Consider the following 23,689-nt stretch of genomic DNA (forward strand, 5'->3'; position numbering starts at 1 on the left):
TTGCTCTGTATTTCTGCTCTTAAACACTACCCTGGACTCTCTGTCTATAAAAAACAGAAAGGCTTCATCATCTAAATGAATTTAACAACAAAAAATAGCAATTGACTAGTTTTTTGAAACAGCGAGATGATGTTAACTTTGTTTGGTCTTTTATAGGGTCTCTGCGCATGCCCATTCCGGTTGTGTAAACCGCAGGAGTGCCCCATGGGGTTTGGTCTGGATTCACAAACCATGGTTTGTCTATTTAGCTGTGCTCTTCCAGATATTAGCAATTCAGAAAGGACAATTAGGTTTGAAAGCAAAAGCATAAATACACTTCAAATGTCCTATGTATCCCATAGTTTAGCTCATCATTTGCTAGACCATTGGTTCCAACTGAAAATAGGACCCGTCCTATTTTATATGTCAGAAACTTCACATTTAAAAGAAAGGCTCAGCATGGTGGCTTACACCTGTAATCCCAACACTTTAGGAGGCCGAGACAGGAGGATTGCTTGAGTTCATGTGTTCAAGACCAACCTTGGCAACATGGCAATATCTCATCTCTACAAAAAATTTAAAAGTTAACCAGGCATTGTTGCATGTACTTGTAGTTCCAGCTACTAAGGAGGCTGAGTTGGGACAGTTGCTTGAGCTCAGGAGTTCAAGGCTGCATTGAGACATGATCATTCCACTGCACCCCAGCCTGAGCAACAGAGTGTGACCATGTCTCAAAAATAATAAAATAAAATAAAATAAAAAGGAACTTCACATATCTTGTTCCCTTTGCAGAGAACATTATTTCTATTTTTTTTTTTTTTTTTTTTTGAGACGGAGTTTCGCCCTGTCGCCCGGGCTGGAGTGCAGTGGCCGGATCTCAGCTCACCTGCAAGCTCCACCTCCCGGGCCATTCTCCTGCCTCAGCCACCCGAGTAGCTGGGACTACAGGTGCCCACCACCTCGCCCGGCTATTTTTTTTTTTTTTTTTTTTTTGTATTTTTTAGTAGAGACGGGGTTTCACCATGTTAGCCAGGATGGTCTCCATCTCCTGACCTCGTGATCCGCTCGTCTCGGCCTCCCAAAGTGCTGGGATTACAGGCTTGAGCCACCGCGCCCGGCCCATTATTTCACTAATATGATCATCTCCCTTCTCCACTATAAAATACACACACACACACACACACACACACACACACACACACACCCATACACCCATCAGGTGCTCACAGCACCTTATTCCTTTCTGCAAGGCACTCATTCCTATGTGTGATCATCTTAGTGCTAGTGCATTTACTTGCTTAATGCTCACCTTCTCCCCCACATTGTACACTCTCTATGGACAAGTGCTATGTCTTTTATATTTCCTGCTGAATTCCCAGCTTTACAACCAGGCCTGGCACATAAGTGGTGCTCAGTAAACATTTGTTGACAGTACAGTATGAATAAATACATTCAGAAGTTAAACACAATAATCAGCCTGCTGAGAACTGAAGTGAGCAGGACATGAAGTACAGGGCCCAGAGTGTGGTCTTCTGGATTCTGGTTCCAGGTTTGTAACTAAATAATTGTGTGTAACTTGGGCAAGACACTTTTACTGACCTCAACTTCTCCATCTGTGACATGATAATGAAGTAACTCCCTAGAACATATCTGCATATACATTGAGTATAATATGATTGAATACCAACCGCTCTAATAAATACTTTTTATTCTTTAACTTACTTCTTCCTCACACTAACCCTACAGGTAGTTAGTGTTTTTTTCTGATTTTTTTTTTTTTTCAAATGAGCTTTCTGAGTTCGAAAGAGGGTAATACCTTTGCCCAAGGCCACACGGCTATGAAACAGACCTGACTCCAGAACCTCTAACAGCTCTTGCTATGAGGATCAAGAGAGATATTGGATGTAAAGTTGTTATGCAGTGTTTTAAATGCTAAACAAAAATAAAATTGCATATTATTAAGGCCCTTTAGTGAACCTCAGGTAAGATCTGAAGTGCCACTGGAGAGTGTGGGGAGGGAACTGTGGGGTTTGCCTCTTTTGTTTCCATTTGATAACATCTATGGCAATGTTCTACAAATAGTTGCCTTAAAGCACCATTTGTCACTCCATTCATTCATTCAAAATGCTTTACTGATTACCCGCTAAGGGCCAAACGCTGTGCTTAGAGATGCCAATTTAAAGATGAATTAGAAATGGTTTCTTCTTTAGAAAACTCACTCTCTCCCTAGGTAAATAAGACATCCATATGCCCTAAACCTTGCCACGTGCTGATTCCTCTGAAAGGGTGGGCTAAATTCAAATGCATCGGTGGGGATACTGATATAAGAAAAGAGATGCATGTAGCAGGCTTCAGGACAGAGGAAAGACAGGCTACTTCCAGGTGATGGGACCAGGGAAGGAAGATAAATGAGTATAATCTGGGAAGATAGGGGTGGTGAAGAGGAAACTTCAGGATATGGGGACAAAGGCAAGTGTGAGAAGAAGAAAGTGGCATATTTAGTCAATTTCTGCCTATCTTGGCCCAATGTCTCAGCCTCTTCCAACAGAGGGAGAACATATTCTTAGCAATTAGCTAGAGACCAAAAAAAAAAAAAAAAAGCAATTTTTCATCACCCTCTATGTGTTTGACTCACTACTGCAATTTTATGTATATTCTACGCTTTCTTCCTTCCCAAACCTTCTGAAGTTGGTGTTATTGCTGTTTTCAATATCATAGAAGTACTAGTAATAGTACCATCATCAGTATTCTTATTAAAAAGGTAACATAGGTGTAAATGGAGCAAATATTAAATATACCCTCTTTCCTATTCCTGGGATATTTCCAATACTAGTCCGCCCGGTTGATTACTCTTTTGATGTCTATCCTTCTAGAATTTTTTCTACACACACACACATACACACACACAGACACATACACATACACACACAGAAACCCTGAATGGCTATTTTTATGTTTGTTTATTTCAAAGCTGAGATAATACCTTATCTATTTTTGGGCAACTTGCTTCCTTCATGAACCATGGACATCTCAATGTACCATTACACACAGGAGTGTGTGTTAGGTATTGTCCCATTCTACAGAACAGGATCCCCAAGGTTCACAGAGGTGAGTCATGGGCATAAAGTCCATCAGGTGGTAAATGGCAAGGCTGGGGTTTCAACCGGTCTTCTCTGGCTCCTTCAGACTACATTTCACCAGCTGCCTCCAGGAACAGAAGACAGGAATTCACCTTTCATGCGACATATACCAGAAATTTGCACCTCAGCCACCCTGGGTCCTATTTGATCACCAGGGCCTTCATTTGGCCCTTGAATAAAAACCTTATTTTTTTTCTCCTTACCTTTCCCAGAATTCACAGTAGGACTTGGCTGGTGAAAGGCTGGTTGCTGAGAAGGCTAGCGTGTGGCTAAGCTGCAGATCCTCATTATTACATTGCCCTAGGTATTAATATATATATATATATATATTTTGAGTCGGAGTCTTGCTCTGTCGCCCAGGCTGGAGTGCAGTGGCTGATCTCAGCTCACTGCAAGCTCCGCCTCCCGGGTTTTACGCCATTCTCCTGCCTCAGCCTCCGGAGTAGCTGGGACTACAGGCACCCACCACCTCGCCCGGCTAGGTTTTTTTTTTTTTTTGTATTTTTAGTAGAGACGGGGTTTCACCGTGTTAGCCAGGATGGTCTCGATCTCCTGACCTTGTGATGCGCCCGTCTCGGCCTCCCAAAGTGCTGGGATTACAGGCTTGAGCCACCGCGCCTGGCCGGTATTAATATTATATATTTAGGCAGCTGTTTTCATCTGTGCCTGACAGTGAAATTTGTTCCATCAACATGACTGTTGAAACCGCTGATTTTTGGATGCTTGGCCCCATGTAGTCCTTTGTAGCATCACAAAACAATTAGATTTAGGCTTAGCATTAATTTGAATTATTGTCCAGTTTCCAGAAAATATCTCCTGAAAATGTCATGACGATGTATTACATGTCTTTGGAGATATTAGGTATTGAATTACAATATTATGTCACCTTCTCCCTGACTTCTTTGTTTTTTTTCTCCCTCTCTCTTTCAACATGATATGATTTATGTTTCAGCTACCACCATGAGAAGCTCAGTATTTATAGAAGTAATGAGCGATATATGTTGACAGAGGCAAAAAATAAAAAATAAATACAACAACCAGAAATCTTAGTGATGTGGATAGGTTTTTCTTGAAGCAAGCAGAATGCGAGGCAGCCATGTGTTAACAGAGCTCTGGGGTCAGAGTCAGGTAGCCTGCATTCTTTTTTTTTTTTTTTTTTTTTTTTGAGATGGAGTCTTGCTCTGTCGCCTGGGCTGGAGTGCAGTGGCCGGATCTCAGCTCACTGCAAGCTCTGCCTCCCGGGTTTACGCCATTCTCCTGCCTCAGCCTCCGGAGCAACTTGGACTACAGGTGCCCGCCACCTCGCCCGGCTAGTTTTTTGTACTTTTTTAGTAGAGACGGGGTTTCACCGTGTTAGCCAGGATGGTCTCGATCTCCTGACCTCGTGATCCGTCCGTCTCGGCCTCCCAAAGTGCTGGGATTACAGGCTTGAGCCACCGCGCCCGGCCTTCATTCTAATTCTGAATTGTCTGTTTCCTAGCTGTGCAATTTAGGACATGTACATTTAACCTCTTTTAGCTCCAATTTCCTTGTCTGTAAAATGGGACTAAAAGTAACACCTACCCTCTAGTGGTATTTCTAAGCAATGGCATTAGTAAAAAGAAAAATCCCATTTTCTATGTGCATTCAATGAGTGAGGCACATACACAGACTTACATTTACCTTGCAAATCCTGCAAGGTAAGTGCTATTCACCCTCTTTTAGATGAGGAAGCAGAGAAAAGAAATATCGAGCATTTCCCAGGGTCACTCAAGTGATGAATTGTCAAGGCACCTTTTGAATCCAGATGTGCCCACCTCAAGGTCTATGCTTTTTCCAGTGAAGCCATTTCCAGACAAAAGAGAAGAGAGCAGAAAGCAAGAGATCTAGAGAAAAAGGAACACTTACAAACATACACACACTGACACTAGAGACACAAAGCAGGCAGGTGCCTATGCCTAATTTGGTCAGTTGGCATGGAACACACAGTGTAGTCATGAAAGAGATTTGGGGAGGAATTGCTAATACGGTCATTCTTAGTCCTCACAGTTGTGAGCTGTCCTTTCCAAACAGCTCCTGATGTTTCTGCTGATTCCTTGGGAAAGGCAGAAGGAATCACATCTCATAAAAAAGGGTGGACCCTAAGAAGTGAAAACGGGGCTGCAGGGAGCATAGTGAAGCTGGTGGGTCCTGTAGGCCACAAGTGCACTCATTCGTTTGCTAATTTCTTCAGCTATTCATATCTCAGCCACAAATTTTCATTCCAAATGTATTGCACCTAATATATGCCAGGCATACTTCTAGGACCCCTACAATGGTTCCTCACTCTTGCAGCATGTCTTCAAGTAGGGTCCCTCATTCCCACCCTATGCAGATCATCCCAGGAAACTGTGACAATCAGGGGAAAAACTGCTAGGATAAGTCAGCCTAGAAGAAATGAGTCTAGCCTGAGTAGGTGAGAGCAAGGTGACTTTGTTTTTTTTTAATGAAACTAATATCTGGCTGTGTCCCAAGCAGGATCACCATGTTGCACAATTTCAGGAGGTGCCATCTACATAGGACACAGTATTGACAGAATTATCTGTGCTTATGTGTATGTACAAATGTATATACACATATACATGGGCATACACAATTATCAATTGTATATACATATGCAAAATATATAGTAATATGTATTAGATATGCAGACAGATATACGATTGTAAATAGAATGTGTAATTTATCTTGTACATTTTGTGCCTAGAATAACAAAACATGAAGGCCTTAGCCAGGAACTGTACTATCCATAGGCAATCCAAATGAATCTTATTTCATTTCCATAGATGCTCTATGAAGTAAGCATTATTCACATTGTACAGATTAAGAAATGGAGGAGGCTTACCAAGACTAAGTAATTTGTTCTAGAATCATACAGCAACTCAGTGGCTGGGCCAGATTTAATCTGTTCCTATTAGACTCCTGTCAAAGTTCCCATCTAAGTTCATGTCTTACTTGAGCAACTGATACAGAGAGATTTTTCAGTATTAGTAATTCAGAGCTAAATGACCTCTGGGTCTCGGGAGTAGTCGTCAACTATGTTCATTCAAAAAGCACAGATCTTAGTTAAAAAAGAAATCCAACACTAAAATTGGGTCTGATGTCTAAATTCCCAATGAAGTCATAAAAAGAGTTCAAAAAATAAAATAATTAATTAATTAATTAATTAAATTAAAAGTAAACAGCTGCTTTCAACCTTTAGCCAAAATTCTTCTTTAAAAATTTAAATGAGTTGAAGAAAAATGGGAAAACATGTCATGACTTTATTCTTTTCCCGTTGCCTAGTTTGGTATCAAATCACTGTGTTCTTGGGGGAAAAGATACTTTTTTGAAATGTCAAAACTTCAAACCTTTTTTGTCCAGACTCAAACACCCCTAACTCAACTTTGAAGCAAGACCGTGGATACATAAAGGCATGTAGAATTCTGTGGCAACGTGTTTTCAGCCAGACTTTGATCACAAGTCTGAGGTAGGGAAAAATATATATATATAACCCAGAATATCCCAAATCCCAGTGGACTATTCATCTCCATGGTCTTTTTTCTGGGATATGCAGTGATGAGATCTCAATGTCTCTTCTATGAAGTGGTCCTCTCGCAGTTATTAGCATTTCTTCCTCCCAGGAGGGAGCTCTAGCCCAGTGACAGTTCCCTTCCACAGGGACGGTTCTTGATTGTCAGTGGAAGATACTGGCACAGACTCTGAGCTCTTAGAAGTTATGGCACTTTGGCCGGGCGCGGTGGCTCAAGCCTGTAATCCCAGCACTTTGGGAGGCCGAGACGGGCGCATCACGAGGTCAGGAGATCGAGACCATCCTGGCTAACACGGTGAAACCCCGTCTCTACTAAAAAAATACAAAAAACTAGCCGGGCGAGGTGGCGGGCACCTGTAGTCGGAGCTGCTCCGGAGGCTGAGGCAGGAGAATGACGTAAACCCGGGAGGCGGAGCTTGCAGTGAGCTGAGATCTGGCCACTGCACTCCAGCCCAGGCGACAGAGGAGGACTCCGCCTCAAAAAAAAAAAAAAAAAAAAAAAAAAAAAAAAAAAGTTATGGCACTTGGATTCTGGTCTAGCCCTGACAACTGTGGCTCTGGGAGAGTCAGTTGACTTCTCTCACTCCCACCTCCCTCATGGCCAGAAGAGGTTGAGCGTCACAAAGTCCATGTTCTAACTGTGGCTATTTCAGTAATCCCAGGGGGGATCTTAGGCACATCCCCCACCCCTTTCCTTGACCCTCAGTTTCCTTATCTCCGCAAAAGGGTCTGATTATAACATACATTCTCAATAAGGACATAACATCCCCAAAGGGGTAAAAATTGATTTTGGGGAGGGGGTGAAAATATTTTACTCTATGTACAGTGAAAGCACAGTATATAAACAGTACATACAGTGTATAAGCAGTTATACAATATATCTCTGGTATTAAAATTTCATGGGTGGGAGGTGGTTAGGAAAAAATGTCTAAAAACACTTGAGAAAAATATTAAAACTTGAGAAACTCTAGACTAGAGAGACTCAAAGTTTTCTGATAGTCTGTAAAATTAGATACATAGGTAGCATAGCACCATAAAATTCTAATCTGTTGTATAACGATTCCAGGAAACCCCAGTCTTAACCAAGTTGCTATCTTCTTCAGAGCATGAAAAAAAGAGCACTTTTACGTAGAATTAACAGAAAGAGGTTGACTGTCTTTAAAATAGCCACTGGAACATCTCAGCGTTTTCTTAGCTTCTTTCTTTGCTTTGTCATTTCCATCTGATTCATACACTTTATGGGTATTATAATCCCTCTGTCCATCCAGTGATGTTGGAAGTGTTTGGAACCAGATAAGACATCAGACTTGGTATCTGGGGAGTGGATGAAAATAGCTTAGGTCAGACTTGGGTTTTTATCTTGAGCTCCATGAACCTCCAGAGGATCCATCAATAGAACTGTGCTTCACTTATTCATGACATTTGCTATACTATAAATTTAGTTTTTTTACGTTTGAAAACTTTATTCTGAGAAGTGATTCATAGGTATCCCAAGCACAAAATAAAGGTTACTAAGTGGAGCAAATGGCAAGCTTGAGATATTTGCTGTCAAATAAGTCAGAGGTGGCCAAGGGCAGTGGCTCACACCTGTAATCCCCACATTTTGAGAGGCCAAGGGAGGTGGATCACTTGAGCCCAGGAGTTTGAGACCAGCTTGGGCAACATGTCGAAATCCTGTCTCTACAAAAAACACAAAAAATTAGTCAGGTGTGGTGGTACTGTAATGTCTCTGTAGTCCTAGCTACCTGGGAGGCTAAGGTGGGAGGATCACCTGAGTCAGGGTCGAGGCTGCAGTGAGTCATGATTGCACCACTGCACTCTAGCCTGGGTGAGTTAGAGCTGTTTCAAAAAAATAAATAAAATAAAATAAAATAACCAACCAAACAAACAAAAAGAAATAAGACAGAGGTAATTTGCTAAGGCTGCCATAAAACAAGTTTCACAGCCTGAGTTGCTTAAGCAACAGAAATTTATTTTCTCATATTTTTGGAGGTTAGAAGTTTGAGATCATGGTGTCAGCAGAGCTGGTTTCTTCTGGGCGTCTCTCCTTGGCTTGTACGTGGCTGTCCTCTCCCTGTGTCCTCAGATGGTCATTCCTCTATGTGTACCTGTGCCCCAATATCCTCTTCTTATAAGGACATCAACTATATTGAAATAGGACCCACCCTAATGACCTCATTTAACCTGAATTACCTCTTTGAAGACCGTATCTTCAAGGATAGTCACACTCTGAGACACTAGAGGTTAGAACTGCAGCATATGAATTTGGGGCAGAACACAGACCAACCCGTAATGAGTAGGAACCATACAGAGGAACAGAAGAAGACTGGGGTTGATCCAAGGCAAAAGGAAAGAAGATGGCAGAGGAAAGAGAGCTGGGAGTGGAAGGTCAGGAAGTGAAGACAGAGATAACCGGAGGAGGACTCTCGAAGATCCTTGTAAGAGAACCACCCCCACAATAATGTTCCTCCAGAGTGGTTGCTCTCAGAGATTGTTTGCTCCCAGCTATCCAGGTTGCCTCTGCCCATACTCCAGAACCCTCAAGCTTGTTTTTAACCACGTTTTTGCAGTCGATCACCCACCCCTTATATAGTTTTCTGTTGATGGTAGGTGGTGGAATGTATTCAAGCCTGACTTGGGGCTCTGTGGACCTGGGAGAAGGGTAAAAGTGGCATATTCTTCTTGAGTCTGTCGGGCTGATAGTAGATATGATCTTCATTCCCGCATCATCACACAGTTTGTTTTTCATCTTGTTCCCGGGAAGATGTTTCTCCCAGGTCCAAGACAGCTAGGACTCGTGGTATTCATGATGTAACAGAAGGAAGGGAATCTTTAATTATTTTTACCCAAAGAAAGAGGGAAAATAAAAATGAAAACTTTTGGCTAAAACAGTCTCTACGCTTCGTTTGTAAAGACCATCTTTTAGCCACACAGTCTTTCATTACTGTGCTCACCATTTGCCACTGTGACCACAGCCTTCTTTTGAAATCTCCTGACCATGGTTCTCAGAGGTCTATTTCATGATGCGAGGTGTAATGAAAGGGATTTGCAGCTGCTGTCTGGCTCTCCAGGCAATTTTGTCTGGTGATACCTCCTTCCGTGGTATTTTTAGTTCTCATCTGTAGCCTTCTGTTTCTTTCGTGGCTGTGCCTCTGGCTTTTCAGAGTATACTACAGAGTGGCCTGAGCTCCCCAGCTCACCCCTGATCTATGCTGCACAATTACAGAAGCAGGCTGATAATCAATGTAATTGAAGATCAGAGTTAATGAGGACCTCCGTGCCCGTGCAGTCCCCTGAGCAACGCTGGGCTTCAGTTGCTAGATAACGAAATGATTGGACTGAACTGAAAATCCATTTGGCTAATTAGATGATGTATATTCCCATAAGTAAGTGGGAGAAAAAAACCATATATATATATATATATATATTTAAAAATGAGGAAACATGACATTTTGAAGTTGAAATTTTGGCAGAGATTTATTTCAGAGTCATTGCTCTCTGGGGAGATCTATTTGAGTGTAGTGAGGAACTCAGAACAGTCAGTAAAGTGGGGAGGACACTTCAAAGCCAAAAAATAAAACAAGAGTCCAAAGAAAAACTAGAAAAACATGAGACACATGGAATAGTGCCTTTTATTCTTTTTCTGTGTAGTTTGTATTCCCAAATAAATGGAATTTATTCAGAGAGCTCTGCTAGACATTCCTTAAACTTAGTGTTCTCTTTCTCTCTTGTTCTCTGTCACATGCCCACACCGAACCTCGACTTTACCCTAAGCACGACAGTGATAGTAGAGTTAAATGAAGCTGGGCTTTGCCTTCAAGAAATGCACAATCTAGATGGGCAAATAAGTAAGGGAAGTGAGGGGCAGGGGGAGGGGAGCAGACAGTCATGCTTTACCTTAGATTTTTCACATCTGATCTTCCTTCCTGGGCTGTAAGTTCTCAGTAGGCAGACGTTCTCAACCAGAGCCTGCTGCAGGGCTTGGCACATAGCCATATCGGAGTGAATGAATGACACTGTACCACAGCACATACAGGTGCTACTTGAGTGGAATGCCTTGCAAGTAGTAAAGAGATTAACAGTAGTGCAGGTCAGTTTTGGAGTCTAGCCTTAAGGGTTAAATGCCACACAGGTAACCACTTACTCTGGAGGAAACAGTTCATTATGCCATGGTCTCCTTTGCATCCTTCAAGGTATAGCTTAAAGGCCAACTCTTCTGTGTTCCTCTTCGAGCCCCCTTTTTCCTCTCCCTTATATCCAAAGACAGTGCCTGTATTTTTCAGGCAATTCTTACCACACTCTAGGTTGTATTAAAGATATCTGGGCAGATATTTGATCTCCCTTGTTTTATCCCTAATTTTCTCAATGGTTTCAGACCATTTCTTAGTCTCTGTGTCTATTTCTTACACAGGAAGGAATTTAATCAACGTTGGGTAAATGATTACATTACATTTGGCACAAAATTACTTCTTTTCAGGCTCTGATATGGCACCTCCCTGCCGCACATCCTTGACCCTTCTCACTGAGTTTCTCTACCTCCCTCTCTACTTTTGCCATACATATCATGAGCCCATTCGGTGAACTCAGGAGCCACAATAGTGATGTTCGACATTTAGTTTGGAACTGGGGAGATTCTGAAGGGCTAGTCTTATATTCTGGCTCTCACAGGATGGAAAAATTAAACGGTGGGATCAATGTGGAGGCATTTCTGCTTCACAATTCCATGATGAAGTGAATTGAACTTCCCTCTAGTCAAGCATGGAACTCTGATTTCATTAATGCACTTGACATTCACTAAAGTCCTAGTATGTATCAGGCATTTTACTGAGAGTTGGATTGATAAGGACTAATGAGTCATGACCTCTTCTCTGTAGGAAATCACAGTGTATCAGAGAAAGCAAAAGCCCTCCAACTCTACGTGATATGCACTATAGAAGAATTCACAGACTACTATAGACAGAGGAAAAGGACCATAAAAAGCAACTGACCAAAACCCCTAAGCCTCAAGATAGCTTGAAAAAAGGCAAATGTTCCAGCTTCGAAGGCTGAAAAATCTTGGTTTAAGTTCCACTTTGGCCACTTACTGGTTGTGCAAATTTGACCATGTCAATTTCTGTCTGAACTTCATGTTCAATTGGAAGAAATACCTATCCGGCAAGGCTGTTGTAAGGATGAAGTGAGCAGAATACATACCACATTCATGCCACGAATGAACAGAAGACATTCAAAGGATAGTAACTCCCTTCTGCCATTAAACCAGCTGTGTAACTCTGCATAATATCTTTTTAAAGACATTAAGGATAAACTGCTGTCTTAGTTTGTCCAGCCTACTATAGCAGTTGGTTTATAAACAAGAGAAATTTATTTCTTACAGTTCTGGAGACTGCAGATTCCAAGGTCAAGGTGCTAAAATGTTAAGTGTTTGATAAGGGTCCATTTCCTTATTCACAAATGGCCACTTCTCCCTGTGTCCCCCCATGGTGGAAGGAGTGAGGGAACTCTCTGGAGTCTCTTTGCTAAGGGCACTCATCCCATTTAGAGGCTCCACCCATGTAATCACCTCCCAAAGGCCCCCCCTCCAAGTATCACCACACTGGGGATTAGGTTTCAACATAGGAATTTGGGAGGACACAAACTTTCCATTTATTATACCTGCTTTTTTAAGCCAGTCTCTTCTGGCTTATTTCTCATATTTCTCATAATTGAGAGAAATCTGTTTACTGGTATTGCATTTAGAGCTTCTAAGTTCATAAGAATTCAAAATAATAATCAAATAGTTCCTGTTCCTTGAGATTTCACAGAGCTTGTAGTGGACATTGTGATACTGCCCTCAGGTTTCCAGTCAGCACCTAGGCACTTATTCCCCAGCTGCCAGAAATGTGGATGGTTGACCACTCTCAGCTGAGTCATTTTTTGAGCAATGCCTTCCATTGAAAGGGACCACTCCACACAAGATTACCTCCCCTCTCCAGGGACAGCTCACAGCTTATGACTGGCCGATGTGGGGATAGAAAGTCCTGACATCTTTGTCTTGATTTGCAACATCACTGAAGGACCGTCGCAGCCCCAGAGCTCCCCATGGGATCAGCTGAGGGCTTTGCTGTGTGTTAGTTTGACCTCTCCCTTTCCCCAATCCCACTTTGCTGATCCTCTTACAAGAATATGTACCCCAAAACATCCTGAGTGCTTGTGTCTGCCTCCGAGTCTGTTTTCTGGTGATTCGGACCTAAGACAAATGTATTGTCTTATGCAATCTTTATATCAACCTATGAAAGGGGACTTGGTATCACACCTTTCATATAGGATAACTGAGGGTTTGTTTTTTTGATCAAGTTTGTAGAGCTGGTAAGTAAAAAAGTGAGGATGTGAGCTCATATCTTGCTGATTCTATTCTCTTTATCACTGCACTGTGTAACTTTCCTGAAGTAGAGAGATTAACCAAACTCAGTCCTGGGACACAATTCAATATCCATCTTTCAGTCTTTAGTGAGAATAAATACAAGAATTATCCATTTAAACAGCATGACTGTGCTTTTTTAAAGAAAAATCTGTAGTTGATACTGATGTTCTGTGCCTTCCTCAAGGACCCATGTGACATGTTTCTGCTTGGGCTTATTTCCAGGGGGGGAAATATGGCTTTGCAGATAGATTTGCATATCTTCTTCTGCCAGAAATTTGAAATGTGGAATCCAACAGACTCCTTCCTTTTTTGCCTTAGCTGCCAAGGACTTTAGGGCCAACTTGAAATGTGGTCATTTCCTTATCTCAGTCCTGATACTATCTATTCCCCCTGCTTCACAAAGATGCCTCTTTCTTTTGCACCAAAATTATGTTGTCCACTGTGCCTTTACTTAGGGATTTACTGCATAGGATGACAGAAATCATATGATTTGTGTGAATTAGAGAAGCTAATCATTGCCGATCATACCCTTACTATTTCCAGGGAAACTTCTCCTCCCACAGTCTTAGATGCTCAGACAGCCAGGTGTGGTCTGATGTGATCCTGCCTCTCTGACCATTGCTCATGGGACCACAGCTTTACACCAGAGTCAAGAGGAGTCCAACCATAGGTCAGCCAGCAGAGTCAGATGTGACCTGACAGAGAAGCCTCCATAGAACCCATTTGATTCTTATTAACTGAGTCTGTCTTTGGAGAACTTGAATTGCACTCACAGAAAGATTTGTTTCTTTGTTTTTACTTGACAGTGAGGTAGACACAAGGTGAGAAGCTGAGTCATGTTAATTATAAAACACAATTTAAAGTCTCCTGCTGCTGCCATCTCTAGATCTGCCATCAATCTAGACTTACGCTCCCTGCCCAGCTTTGTGAAGCCTGGTGCTGTGTGGGTACATTTTTTTCCCACTGTGCAATTCTATCTTTGTTTTGTTTTATTGCTATACATACATACACTCACCATTTGCAACTTATATGCAGCCATCCTGAATGGGCTTCTGTTTCTTGCCTCCCAAAAAAAGTATATGTGTATATATATATGTGTGTGTACATGTGCATGTATGTGGAATATCTGTCTATCTATAGATTATTATATATTTATATGTAATATAGTAATATATACATATATGTATGTTTCCATATATATGTGGGATAATAAGGAACATTTTAGATCAAATCTTGGCATACGCAAGCACTCAAGAAGAAATGTTAGCCATCATAAATGTTGAAAAATTGGTTGATTAGAATAAAAATGTTAATGTTTAGCTTTTCCTGAAGAAAATCTTAAGATCTGGTGCCATTCGCCTTTAGTTCCACGTGGCAAGAGCTGCTGGAGCTATATCATAGCAGCCCCATTTTAATGGAGCCTACGGTGTTCCTTGTGTCTCAAACCCCACCTTCTCCCTATTGTTCTGCAACATCAGGGTATTTTTTTTTCTTGGGTGGGCACTGCTCTTTTCCTTAGAGGTGCTGGGGATTTCTTTGGAAATCTCACTTTGTCTCTGTTTTCTCTATCTTGGTCTGTCTCTCTATATCTTTCTGTCTTTCTCATAATAACACAAAAACAACACAAGCTTTGTGAGGAGACCTGGATGCTATTTCCTTCACACTCAGCCAGTCTCTCCTATTGATGTTAGCCTCCTGGCCCCTGTGGGTATCAATGACCCCTGTTCCAGAGGAGACACCTGAGTGACAGGGACATTAGCTTTTTTCATTTCCTTTGAAATTTAATATTTAATCATTATTTCCTAGAATAAGTCAGGTGCCAGCTAAGCATTTTATCTACATGAATTTATTTCATTCCCTTATCAACTCCATGAGGTAAGTTCCATTAATATTCTCCTTTACAGAGGAAGTAACCAAGACCCGGGGCATTGTGTGACTTGCCCGGAGTCAATGCCTAGTAAGGGCAGATCCTGAATTTGACCCTACTTCCCTCTCAGTCCTAAGGGCCTATCTTTCATCACTAGGCTGAATTCTCTCCCGTGTTTGATCTGCCTCTATCTCCCTATGGGCTTGCAACACCATGACAGGCACATTGCAAGTGCGCTTAGACAAATGAGATCAAATGACCTGGGGAATGTGGCTTGTACGCACCTCTCTGTTTTCCTGTAGCATCAGCTAAGACCTTAAAATCAGTGAGAAAGTAGTCATCTCTCTGTTCACCCATAGGAAGCAGCTTCGTGGTGAGTGAAGGGAGCTACCTGGATATCTCCGACTGGTTAAACCCGGCCAAGCTTTCCCTGTATTACCAGATCAATGCCACCTCCCCATGGGTGAGGGACCTCTGTGGACAAAGGACGACAGACGCCTGTGAGCAGGTCTGCGACCCAGAAACCGGTGAGCCATGGGAGCCGGGATGGGGATAGAGGGTGGGAGAGGCTGGGTGGAAAGAGGTTCTGTGCTCCCTCTACCTAAAGAACTATGGATTCTGAGCCATTGACAAGTGACTGGATAAGAAGGCCCATCAATCTAATTAACACTAATCTATGTGCTGCCATTGCCTTTCAAGGGAGGAAATTCTTAGAGAAACAGACTCTCAGAGTAAGAAAGGACCACAGAGAACATCTGGCCCAACTCCAGACAAGCAAATTGTCTGCACCTCAGATATCCCTGCATTCAGAGCTTATCTTCTTGTTACTAGCTGCATGATCTTGAGCAAGACACTGCCTACCTTTCAGTACAAGAGAATGAAAATAGCACCCAACTCACAAAACTGTCATTAGGATTGAATGAGATGCTGTGTGGAAATCTCATAGCATATTCATTCATTCACTCAACAGGTATTTCTTTAGTAGCCAGGCATATTTTTAGGTATTGGGAAGATAGCAGTGAACAAAATATGCAAAATCTCCACCCTCATGAAGCTTACATGCTAGTGGGGTAGACACTAAACATGCACTGTGGAATATAGTAGCCACTAGCTACATGTGGGATTTTATTTTAAATTAATTGAAATTAAATAAAATTAAACAAACATTCATTTTCCCAGTCATGCAACCCAGATTTCAAGTGCTCCATAGCCATACACTAGCAGCTACATTTCTGCACAATATAGATATAGAGTATCTTCATCATTCTGAAAAGTTCTATGGGACAGTGCTGCAGTAGTCAAACAAGCAGGTAAATTATATGACTCTGTGAGGTGATGATAGATGCTGGTGTGGGGGAAAAGAATGATGTGCAAAGCATGTAGAGTGCTAAGCTGGGAGTATGGGTGGAGTTTCATTATACACAGAGTGGTCGGGGAGGCCTCTCTGAGAAGGTGACATTTGAGCAGCCACCTTGAGATGGGAGAATAAACCATGTTAGTATCCGAGGGACGTGTTCCAGGCAGACGGAGATAAAAGAGTCAGTGGCGCAATCTCTACTAACTACAACCTCCGCCTCCCAGGTTCAAGTGATTCTCCTGCCTCAGCCTCCTGAGTAGAAGGGATTACAGGCACATGTCACCATACCTGACTAATTTTTGTATTTTTAGTAGAGATGGGTGGTTTAACCTTGTTGGTCAGGCTGGTCTTGAACTCCTGACTTCATGATCCACCCATCTCAGCTCCCCAAAGTGCTGGGATTACAGGTGTGAGCCACTGCGCCTGGCCTAATATGCTGCTTATTTAGCACTGGTAGTGGGGCAAGATGGAGAGTGAGAAAGAAGGGGAGTAGGAGAATAAAGCTGAGAAGAAGTAGTTTTGGGACATGGTGGTTCTCAGGGCCTTGTATAGGATAATCTGGACTTCAGATTCTACTCTGGGGAAGATGGAGAGTCTTTGGGAGATTCTGAGTACAGAAGCAACATGCTGTGACCTGCATTTGAATAGGACCACTCTGGCTGCTGTGTGGTGAATTGATTCAGGAGTGTTCAAAGGTCCTGTTACTCTAATCTAGGCAAAGGTTGGTAGTGGCTTGGACCATGGAGGTAAGAGACGAAGATGGTGAACAATGATGAAATTCTGGATATATTTAAGAGTATACGCTCAACAGAATTTATTGCTGAGAATAGAATGCAAAAAATAGAGTGGAGTCAAAGATTATTCCAAATTTTTCAGTCTGAACAATGGGACACATTGAGTTATTATTAACTGAGTCAGGGGATGCCACGGGAAGGTCAGGGTTGGGTGAGGAAGACAAAGAGTGCTGTTTTGGGTGTAAGTTCAAGATGAGTACTAAGCATCAACAGAGAATGGCCATTTGGGTCCTGATCTAAGAGCCCCCAGCTAAATTGGGATTCCAGCAGTAGAACGTCTAGCAACCCTTCCCAAATGGGAAATAAAGTGGGGCTGGGTGTGGGTGTTTACAGTGTGCCCTTCACGGGATGCTTCTTTTACCTGGTGGGCAGCCTAAGATCTGGTTGTCTGATGGTGACCCGGGAGATCACCTGTGATCCTGTGAACTTCTCACACAGGAAGCTTGATTACACTTGCTGCCACCCTTGGTGGTTTATCTAACCTGTGCACAGTTAATGCCTGCCTGACCATCAGTCATGTGCTGGGAGCCTGCCCTTGTGTTCTCCCCAACATCCAGGGCCTAGGATAGCCCCTGCTCCTTCAAACAGAAGGCACAGATTCAGTTAAACACCACCATAGGAAACAAGTTCAAAGATTAAATACTTACAGATCCTGAGTCAGGAAGGCAATCTTCTGTCCCTGGGTCACAGAAGGCAAGAGATGGGGGATGACTCAGTTGCCAAATGTGTTAGTTTAATTGTCTTGACAAAACTCTGCCTCTATTCGCCTTGTGTCCTAGGTTCTAGGCATACCACCCACGTGCAGGTTCGCTGAAGGCACCATGCCCTCACATGCCTCTGTCCCTTTCACAGGCTGTTTCTTCCCCTTGAAAATGTCTTTTTTCTTTTAATGGGAGAGCAGGGGCTTCTTTTTATTTCCTACGCTTTCAGCCCAAACACCTTTCCTCCCACAGGTGGCATTCCTGACCCACTCTCCCTAGCCCTGAACAGACGAATGGGCCCTCCCACCTACTGTCATAGCCTTCTGTGCTTCCATATGTCATGGCCTTGTTCCTCTACAGAGTCATTGTTCTTTCCTTGTCTGGAACTATCACCAGACTGTAAACTTTGTTGGAGCAAGGAGGGAGGTTCAAGATGTCTGTTTCACTTTTCTTGCTATCTTTAAAATTCAGCATAATACCTGAGATGTAATTAAGAGACAAAGAATAATACAAGAAGAAAGGAAGAAGGGAATTTTCCTCCCGATGCTTCTTGAAACAATTGTATATATCAATTCTAGTTGTTCCCCTTTTATTCACTTACATAACAACTCAAGTTAAATATCTGGCAGATCTAGAAAAACTGGATCAGCAACAACTGTGCAGCATCCAGGTTTCTGAATTCTAGGATACCCTGGTCTTACTCTCTTATTCCAACACATCTCCAGCAGCATCCCTCTTTCCATTGCTTACTCTGCTTATACTCACAATTATTCCCCAAACATCCCCATGTAAAGTTTCACCTTTTGACTAGAGTTCAGCCCTTCTCTCCACTTGAAATGCCTCCCACCCTTTAATCATCTACCTTCCACAATCCTACTCGTTTAATTTCTTCTTACTTCTTCTCAGTAGAATGGATAACTTCTTCTACAGAATCATCAGAGTTCTTTGTTGACTGAAAACCAGATTAAAACTTGAGTTAATGTTTCAAAGTTTGTCTCCCCTGCTAGAAAGTAAATTCCTTAGGGCCAGAGATCATATCTATTCCTATATTCTTTCCACCTCAATGCCCAGCAAAGCACCTTTCTCTTATAAGTCACTCAAGGCATAAATGGATAGGACTGTCTACAGGTGGAAAATTGAAATAGGAACATAAGATCCCTAAATATATTTTCATGGGGCTTAACTCAGATCTACTTTGTAAAATTTAGTTCAATTCATTAGATTCAATTCAAGCAAGATTTTCTTAATTCTACAACTCAAAAGTCGGTGTGTTAAGTATTATGGGAAATCACAGACAAATTGCACAATGTTCTTGCCTTCATGGATTTTACGTTCTCACAGGTATCAAAAGAATCTGCTCATATATAGCTATTATCAAAAACACAGTGTAGTATAAATCAAGAACAATGCATTAACAAAGTGCCTCAAGCCTGAAGAACAGGGAGAAATGTATTCTAGATGGGGATTTCAGGAGACACGTCATGGAGAAGATGACCTTTCAGCTCAGCTTTGTAAAATCAGTAGGGACTATGAGTATGGAGGGTGCTTTAGCAGAGGGAACTTGATTTTTTCAAAAAGAGAAAAGTTTAGAATGATTCTAGGACCCAGAGAGCAGTTTAGTTGTGCTGCGATCTGGAGAATGAGGTGCAGGCAGAGCACTGGGAGAGTGGCAGGGGATAAGTTTGGGAAGGTAATATGAAGAGAGGTCTTTAAAAGGTAAGGATCCAAAGACTTTGAGAGCATCTGTTCTCACAAGTAGATGGGTCCACCTGTTTTGGAGAGCATCTAACTCCCTAAAAGAAGAATTAGAATTTTCTCCACTCTTTGCTTCCCATCAGGAATTAGAATTTGGGGAAAGTCATGGAAAAACTAAAAACTAAACCCTGAAGCCCTATATACATTTAGATCTGGATATGTCAAAAGTAGCTTAGCTTATTTTAAAGAAGTCTCTCCTTTGTGAGTCAAATCTGTAGAGCTGGACAGAGTTATGGAGTCGAAGAATTGGTTATCATTCCCTAAAGCTTTTCTGGATGTGTTGATAAGAAGAATTGTTTCTCCCAAGTGACAGGGAAGGAGGAGGAAAGTGGAGAAGATGCTACAGCTGAAACATTTATATAATTGTCTTGGTGCACACATGAACCTGGCCAAGTTTTCCTGGCTGCATGCCACAGCCCATCTCCGGTGTGTTTTTCCAGGGATTTCAACAATTAGTACCACCCACAGGGATGACTATGGAATTAGATCGGTGATGTGCTGGAGCCAGCTCACGTGGCGTCATAAGAGTTGACTGTTAACATCTTTTCCCAACTCTTTGTTCAGCGATGGCATGTTGATAGCCTGAAAATATGCTGTGGTGAGGATGTTTACACCAACACAATTGGTAAATGCAACAAAATTGAGTTAATTTTTTTTTTCAGAAAGATAATCATTAAACATTTACCAGCACAACACTGGATGAGATGAGAGCAAACCAATGAAAGACCAAGGCAAAAAAGTGGCTAGTGGAGACCTGAACATGTCACCAGAGTGACATTGTGCTCCTTCCCAGGATAGACTACCATTATCTTCATCTCTCTGAGAACAGAAAGTGAACATCCAAGGACTACTTGCTCTGGTCCAATAAAATGCAACACCAAACAGTTGAAATCATTAGGCTTTGACTTTCAAGAATATCAGTGTGGTAGTGTCTTATTGTGAAACAGCTTTATTAAAGTTCTGCACATCTGTGGCATCACACCAAGTTCTGTAAATAAAACCTTTGACAATATGGTCTACGACACATGAAGCAAATGACAGCAGAACACTAACTCATTCTTTCATGTGTTTATTCATTCATTCAAGCACTTAGTGAACCAGAGTAGAATTGGAATATCTTCCTGAGTCAGACACAGCCAGGTTTAAATTCTCTCTTCTCTGTTTCCTGGTTGTAGGGAGCTGGGTAAATCATTTAACATATTCAAGCCTCATTTTTTATAACTAAAAATGAGAAGAATAATTTCAACTTTTTAGAGTTGTTGTAAGGATGAGATGAAAAATAAAATTTAAAATTCACTGGTGCAGTGGACAATATATGGTGGAAACCCAATACAAGGTTTTCTCTTATTTTTATAATCAGTTATTCAGTCATGTGTATCTTCACTTATTAGTTCAATAAATATTTCATGAGCTGTTTAATCCAACAATGTGCATAGCATTAGATTATGTGAGAAAAAAATATAATATAATCTCTGCCCTCTAGTAGCTAACCAGCAGAAGGAGGAATTTAGAGTAAGCTAGACCTTCCTATCTTTTATTTATTTAGTCCTTGTGTGACTTCTGAACTTTTGCAGTGAAAAAAATTACTGGCCAGGCATGGTGGCTCATGCCTGTAATCCCAGCACTTTGGGATGCCAAGGCAGGTGGATTACTTGAGGCCAGGAGTTCGAGACCAGCCTGGCCAACACTGTGAAACTCTGGCTCTACTAAAAATACAAAAATTAGCTGAGCATGGTGGTACATGCCCGTAATCCCAGCTCTTTGGGTGCTGAGGCACAAGAATTGATTGAGCCTGAGAGGTGAAGGTTGCAGTGAGCTGAGATTGCACCAGCGCACTCCAGCCTGGGTGACAGAGTGAGACTCTGTGAGAAAGAAAGAAAGATAGAGAGAGATGGGGGAGGGGGGAGGGAGGAAGGAAGGAGGAAGGAAGGAAGGAAGGAAGGAAGGAAGGAAGGAAGGAAGGAAGGAAGGAAGGAGAGGGAGAAAGAAAGAAAAGAAAGAGGAAAGAAAGAAAAAAGAAAATAATTACTAACCTTCAACCTTCAATCCTAATGTCAACTTTGCCACAAATTTGCCATTTGACCTTGAGTATGCCACACCATTAACTTCAGATTCCTTTTCTTCAACAAAGTGATGAGTGGGAACATACTTTTAGTGCAAGAAGAGTTCCTAGCCATCATCTAGTGTAATTAAATGAGGAGATCAAGGCCACCAAGGCTAAGCCCATTGCCCTGTGTCACACCATAAATTAGTGGCATGATACAAATTAAAAATCTAAATAATTTCTGGGATATTTTCCAGCTCAAAATCTATGTTTCTATGACATTTTAAGCACTAATAACTTAGCATGTATGTATGATTGAAACAATTTGTAAATGGCATTTATACAAATTGAATTTTCTTTCCACAGTTGATATGAACTTCAGTCATGTTCACCATTACATTCAGTTTATTTCCATGTCTTCAGCAGTCACTTTTCATTTGTAGTAGGATATGAAATGAGAATATACTGTATGTGGTTATGTCATATAGCAATCTTATATTGTACTAAATATTTCTAATGCTTACAGATTGTTTCTAGTATTTGCTGAGCTCTATGTTACTAAAGTTTAAAGGGATACAGGATTTTTATGAAGCTATAAATTCCAAGAATCTACAGTGATGGAGAAATTTCCTGTTTTGAAGGAAATGGTATCTTTAGGGCTTTCTAGGTGGTAGAGCATATGTAGTGAAGTATGGTAATAAGTAGGTAAAACCCACAGTAAAATATGCTGATATTTGTCTATACAGAACCAACTTTCTGGCAGACTGAAGAGGGGATATTTGTATATGAGTATATACATTATAGAAAGACTTGGTCTTTGCTCACCTTGTTTATTGCTGTATCTGGAAATGAAACAGTTCCTGTATCAATACATCTTTTCTTGGGTGGGTGGATGGATGGATGGATGGATGAATGGAAATCAAGTTTCAGCTGCTAAAGTGTCAAGGCTTGTTCAATGAGTAAGGTGTAGGCTTCTTGTGTCAGCACCATGGAGAGTTCTCAGGGTGCTGACAACACGGTGGCTAAAGTGTGTGTTTGCTAAATTAACACTTTCTCAGCGATACCTAATCTTTTTCTGAAACTCACCTTCTCCCCTGCTTGAGCAGCACTGGTCTTTTCTGAACTCAAATAAGGTAAACTCTTCCCTTTATACGTTTAGAATTAGTCCTTATTTAACCATGCTGCTATTCCAGAGAGCCTCAGCTGGGGATATCCTCCATGAAATGAGTCTCTCTGATCCTCAGAACCCGTATTGCTCTCCAACTCACCACTCATTTGTCATGAGCTTTACTAGAACCTGAATTAAACAGAACTCATCTAAATTTCTTATCGATTAATGAACATGATACCTTGTTATTCTGGCATGAAAGATAATGGAATTAAGCTTTTTAAAATCTTTTCCAACAAAAGTAATTGAAAGAACAACAAGAAACCAAAGTTTTCTGCTTACATTCCATGAAACAAGTCAGTAACTCATAAATCCCATTCCTCTCATCAGATTAATCCATTTAATGCAGATTCATTATCTATATGTAGCAGATGGAGTGTTAGACAACAACCAAATACAGCTTATAGTCAAAAGACGTACAATGGAATTTTGGTGAGATATGAAGAAGTACATGAACACTGAAGTGACAATAGCAACATCTAAAATTATTAGGCACTTATTGTGTATCAAACACCATGCAAAGACTTTATACAGCTATTCTCAGTTATTATAATAACACTTCTAGGTAGTTATTGTTGCTTCGATACAAGTAGCTGTGTCTTAAAGCAGTTGATTGATATTCTCAAGGTCATATATTTACTACGTATCACTGCTGGGATTTGGCCAAGCTGCTGTTTTAAGGAGTTGGCATGTGAGGAAATGTGCTTAGCATTGAGAAAAGAGAGGCATTCTGGGATTCCCCCTTTGATAGGTATTTGTATAGAGTTCTCAGAGGCAGGCATGAATCCTTTGGACAAATAATTGACAGATTAAGTTGACATTGAAAAAAACAAAAATACTGAATTGAATTGAGGGCAAGGAAACAATACAGAATTGAGAGGTAGAAGAAACTGTGTGACAGCATATATGAGTTGTAGGGAAACTACTTTTTATC

At 41.4% G+C, this 23,689-nt stretch overlaps 1 protein-coding gene across 1 annotated transcript in view; it reads left to right on the plus strand.

The window, feature by feature from the left end:
- Nucleotides 1–23,689, plus strand: part of LOC104676241 (astrotactin-2) — an 809,378-nt gene that overhangs the window by 397,644 nt on the left and 388,045 nt on the right. Inside the window, exon 6 of the mRNA XM_030920120.1 lies at nucleotides 15,296–15,463. Within this exon, the coding sequence (XP_030775980.1) occupies nucleotides 15,296–15,463 (168 nt within the window). The remainder of the gene's footprint in view (nucleotides 1–15,295; nucleotides 15,464–23,689) is intronic.

This window comes from Rhinopithecus roxellana, chromosome 16, assembly GCF_007565055.1.
Source record: "Rhinopithecus roxellana isolate Shanxi Qingling chromosome 16, ASM756505v1, whole genome shotgun sequence".
In the NCBI taxonomy this organism is placed as follows: Eukaryota; Metazoa; Chordata; class Mammalia; order Primates; family Cercopithecidae; genus Rhinopithecus; species Rhinopithecus roxellana.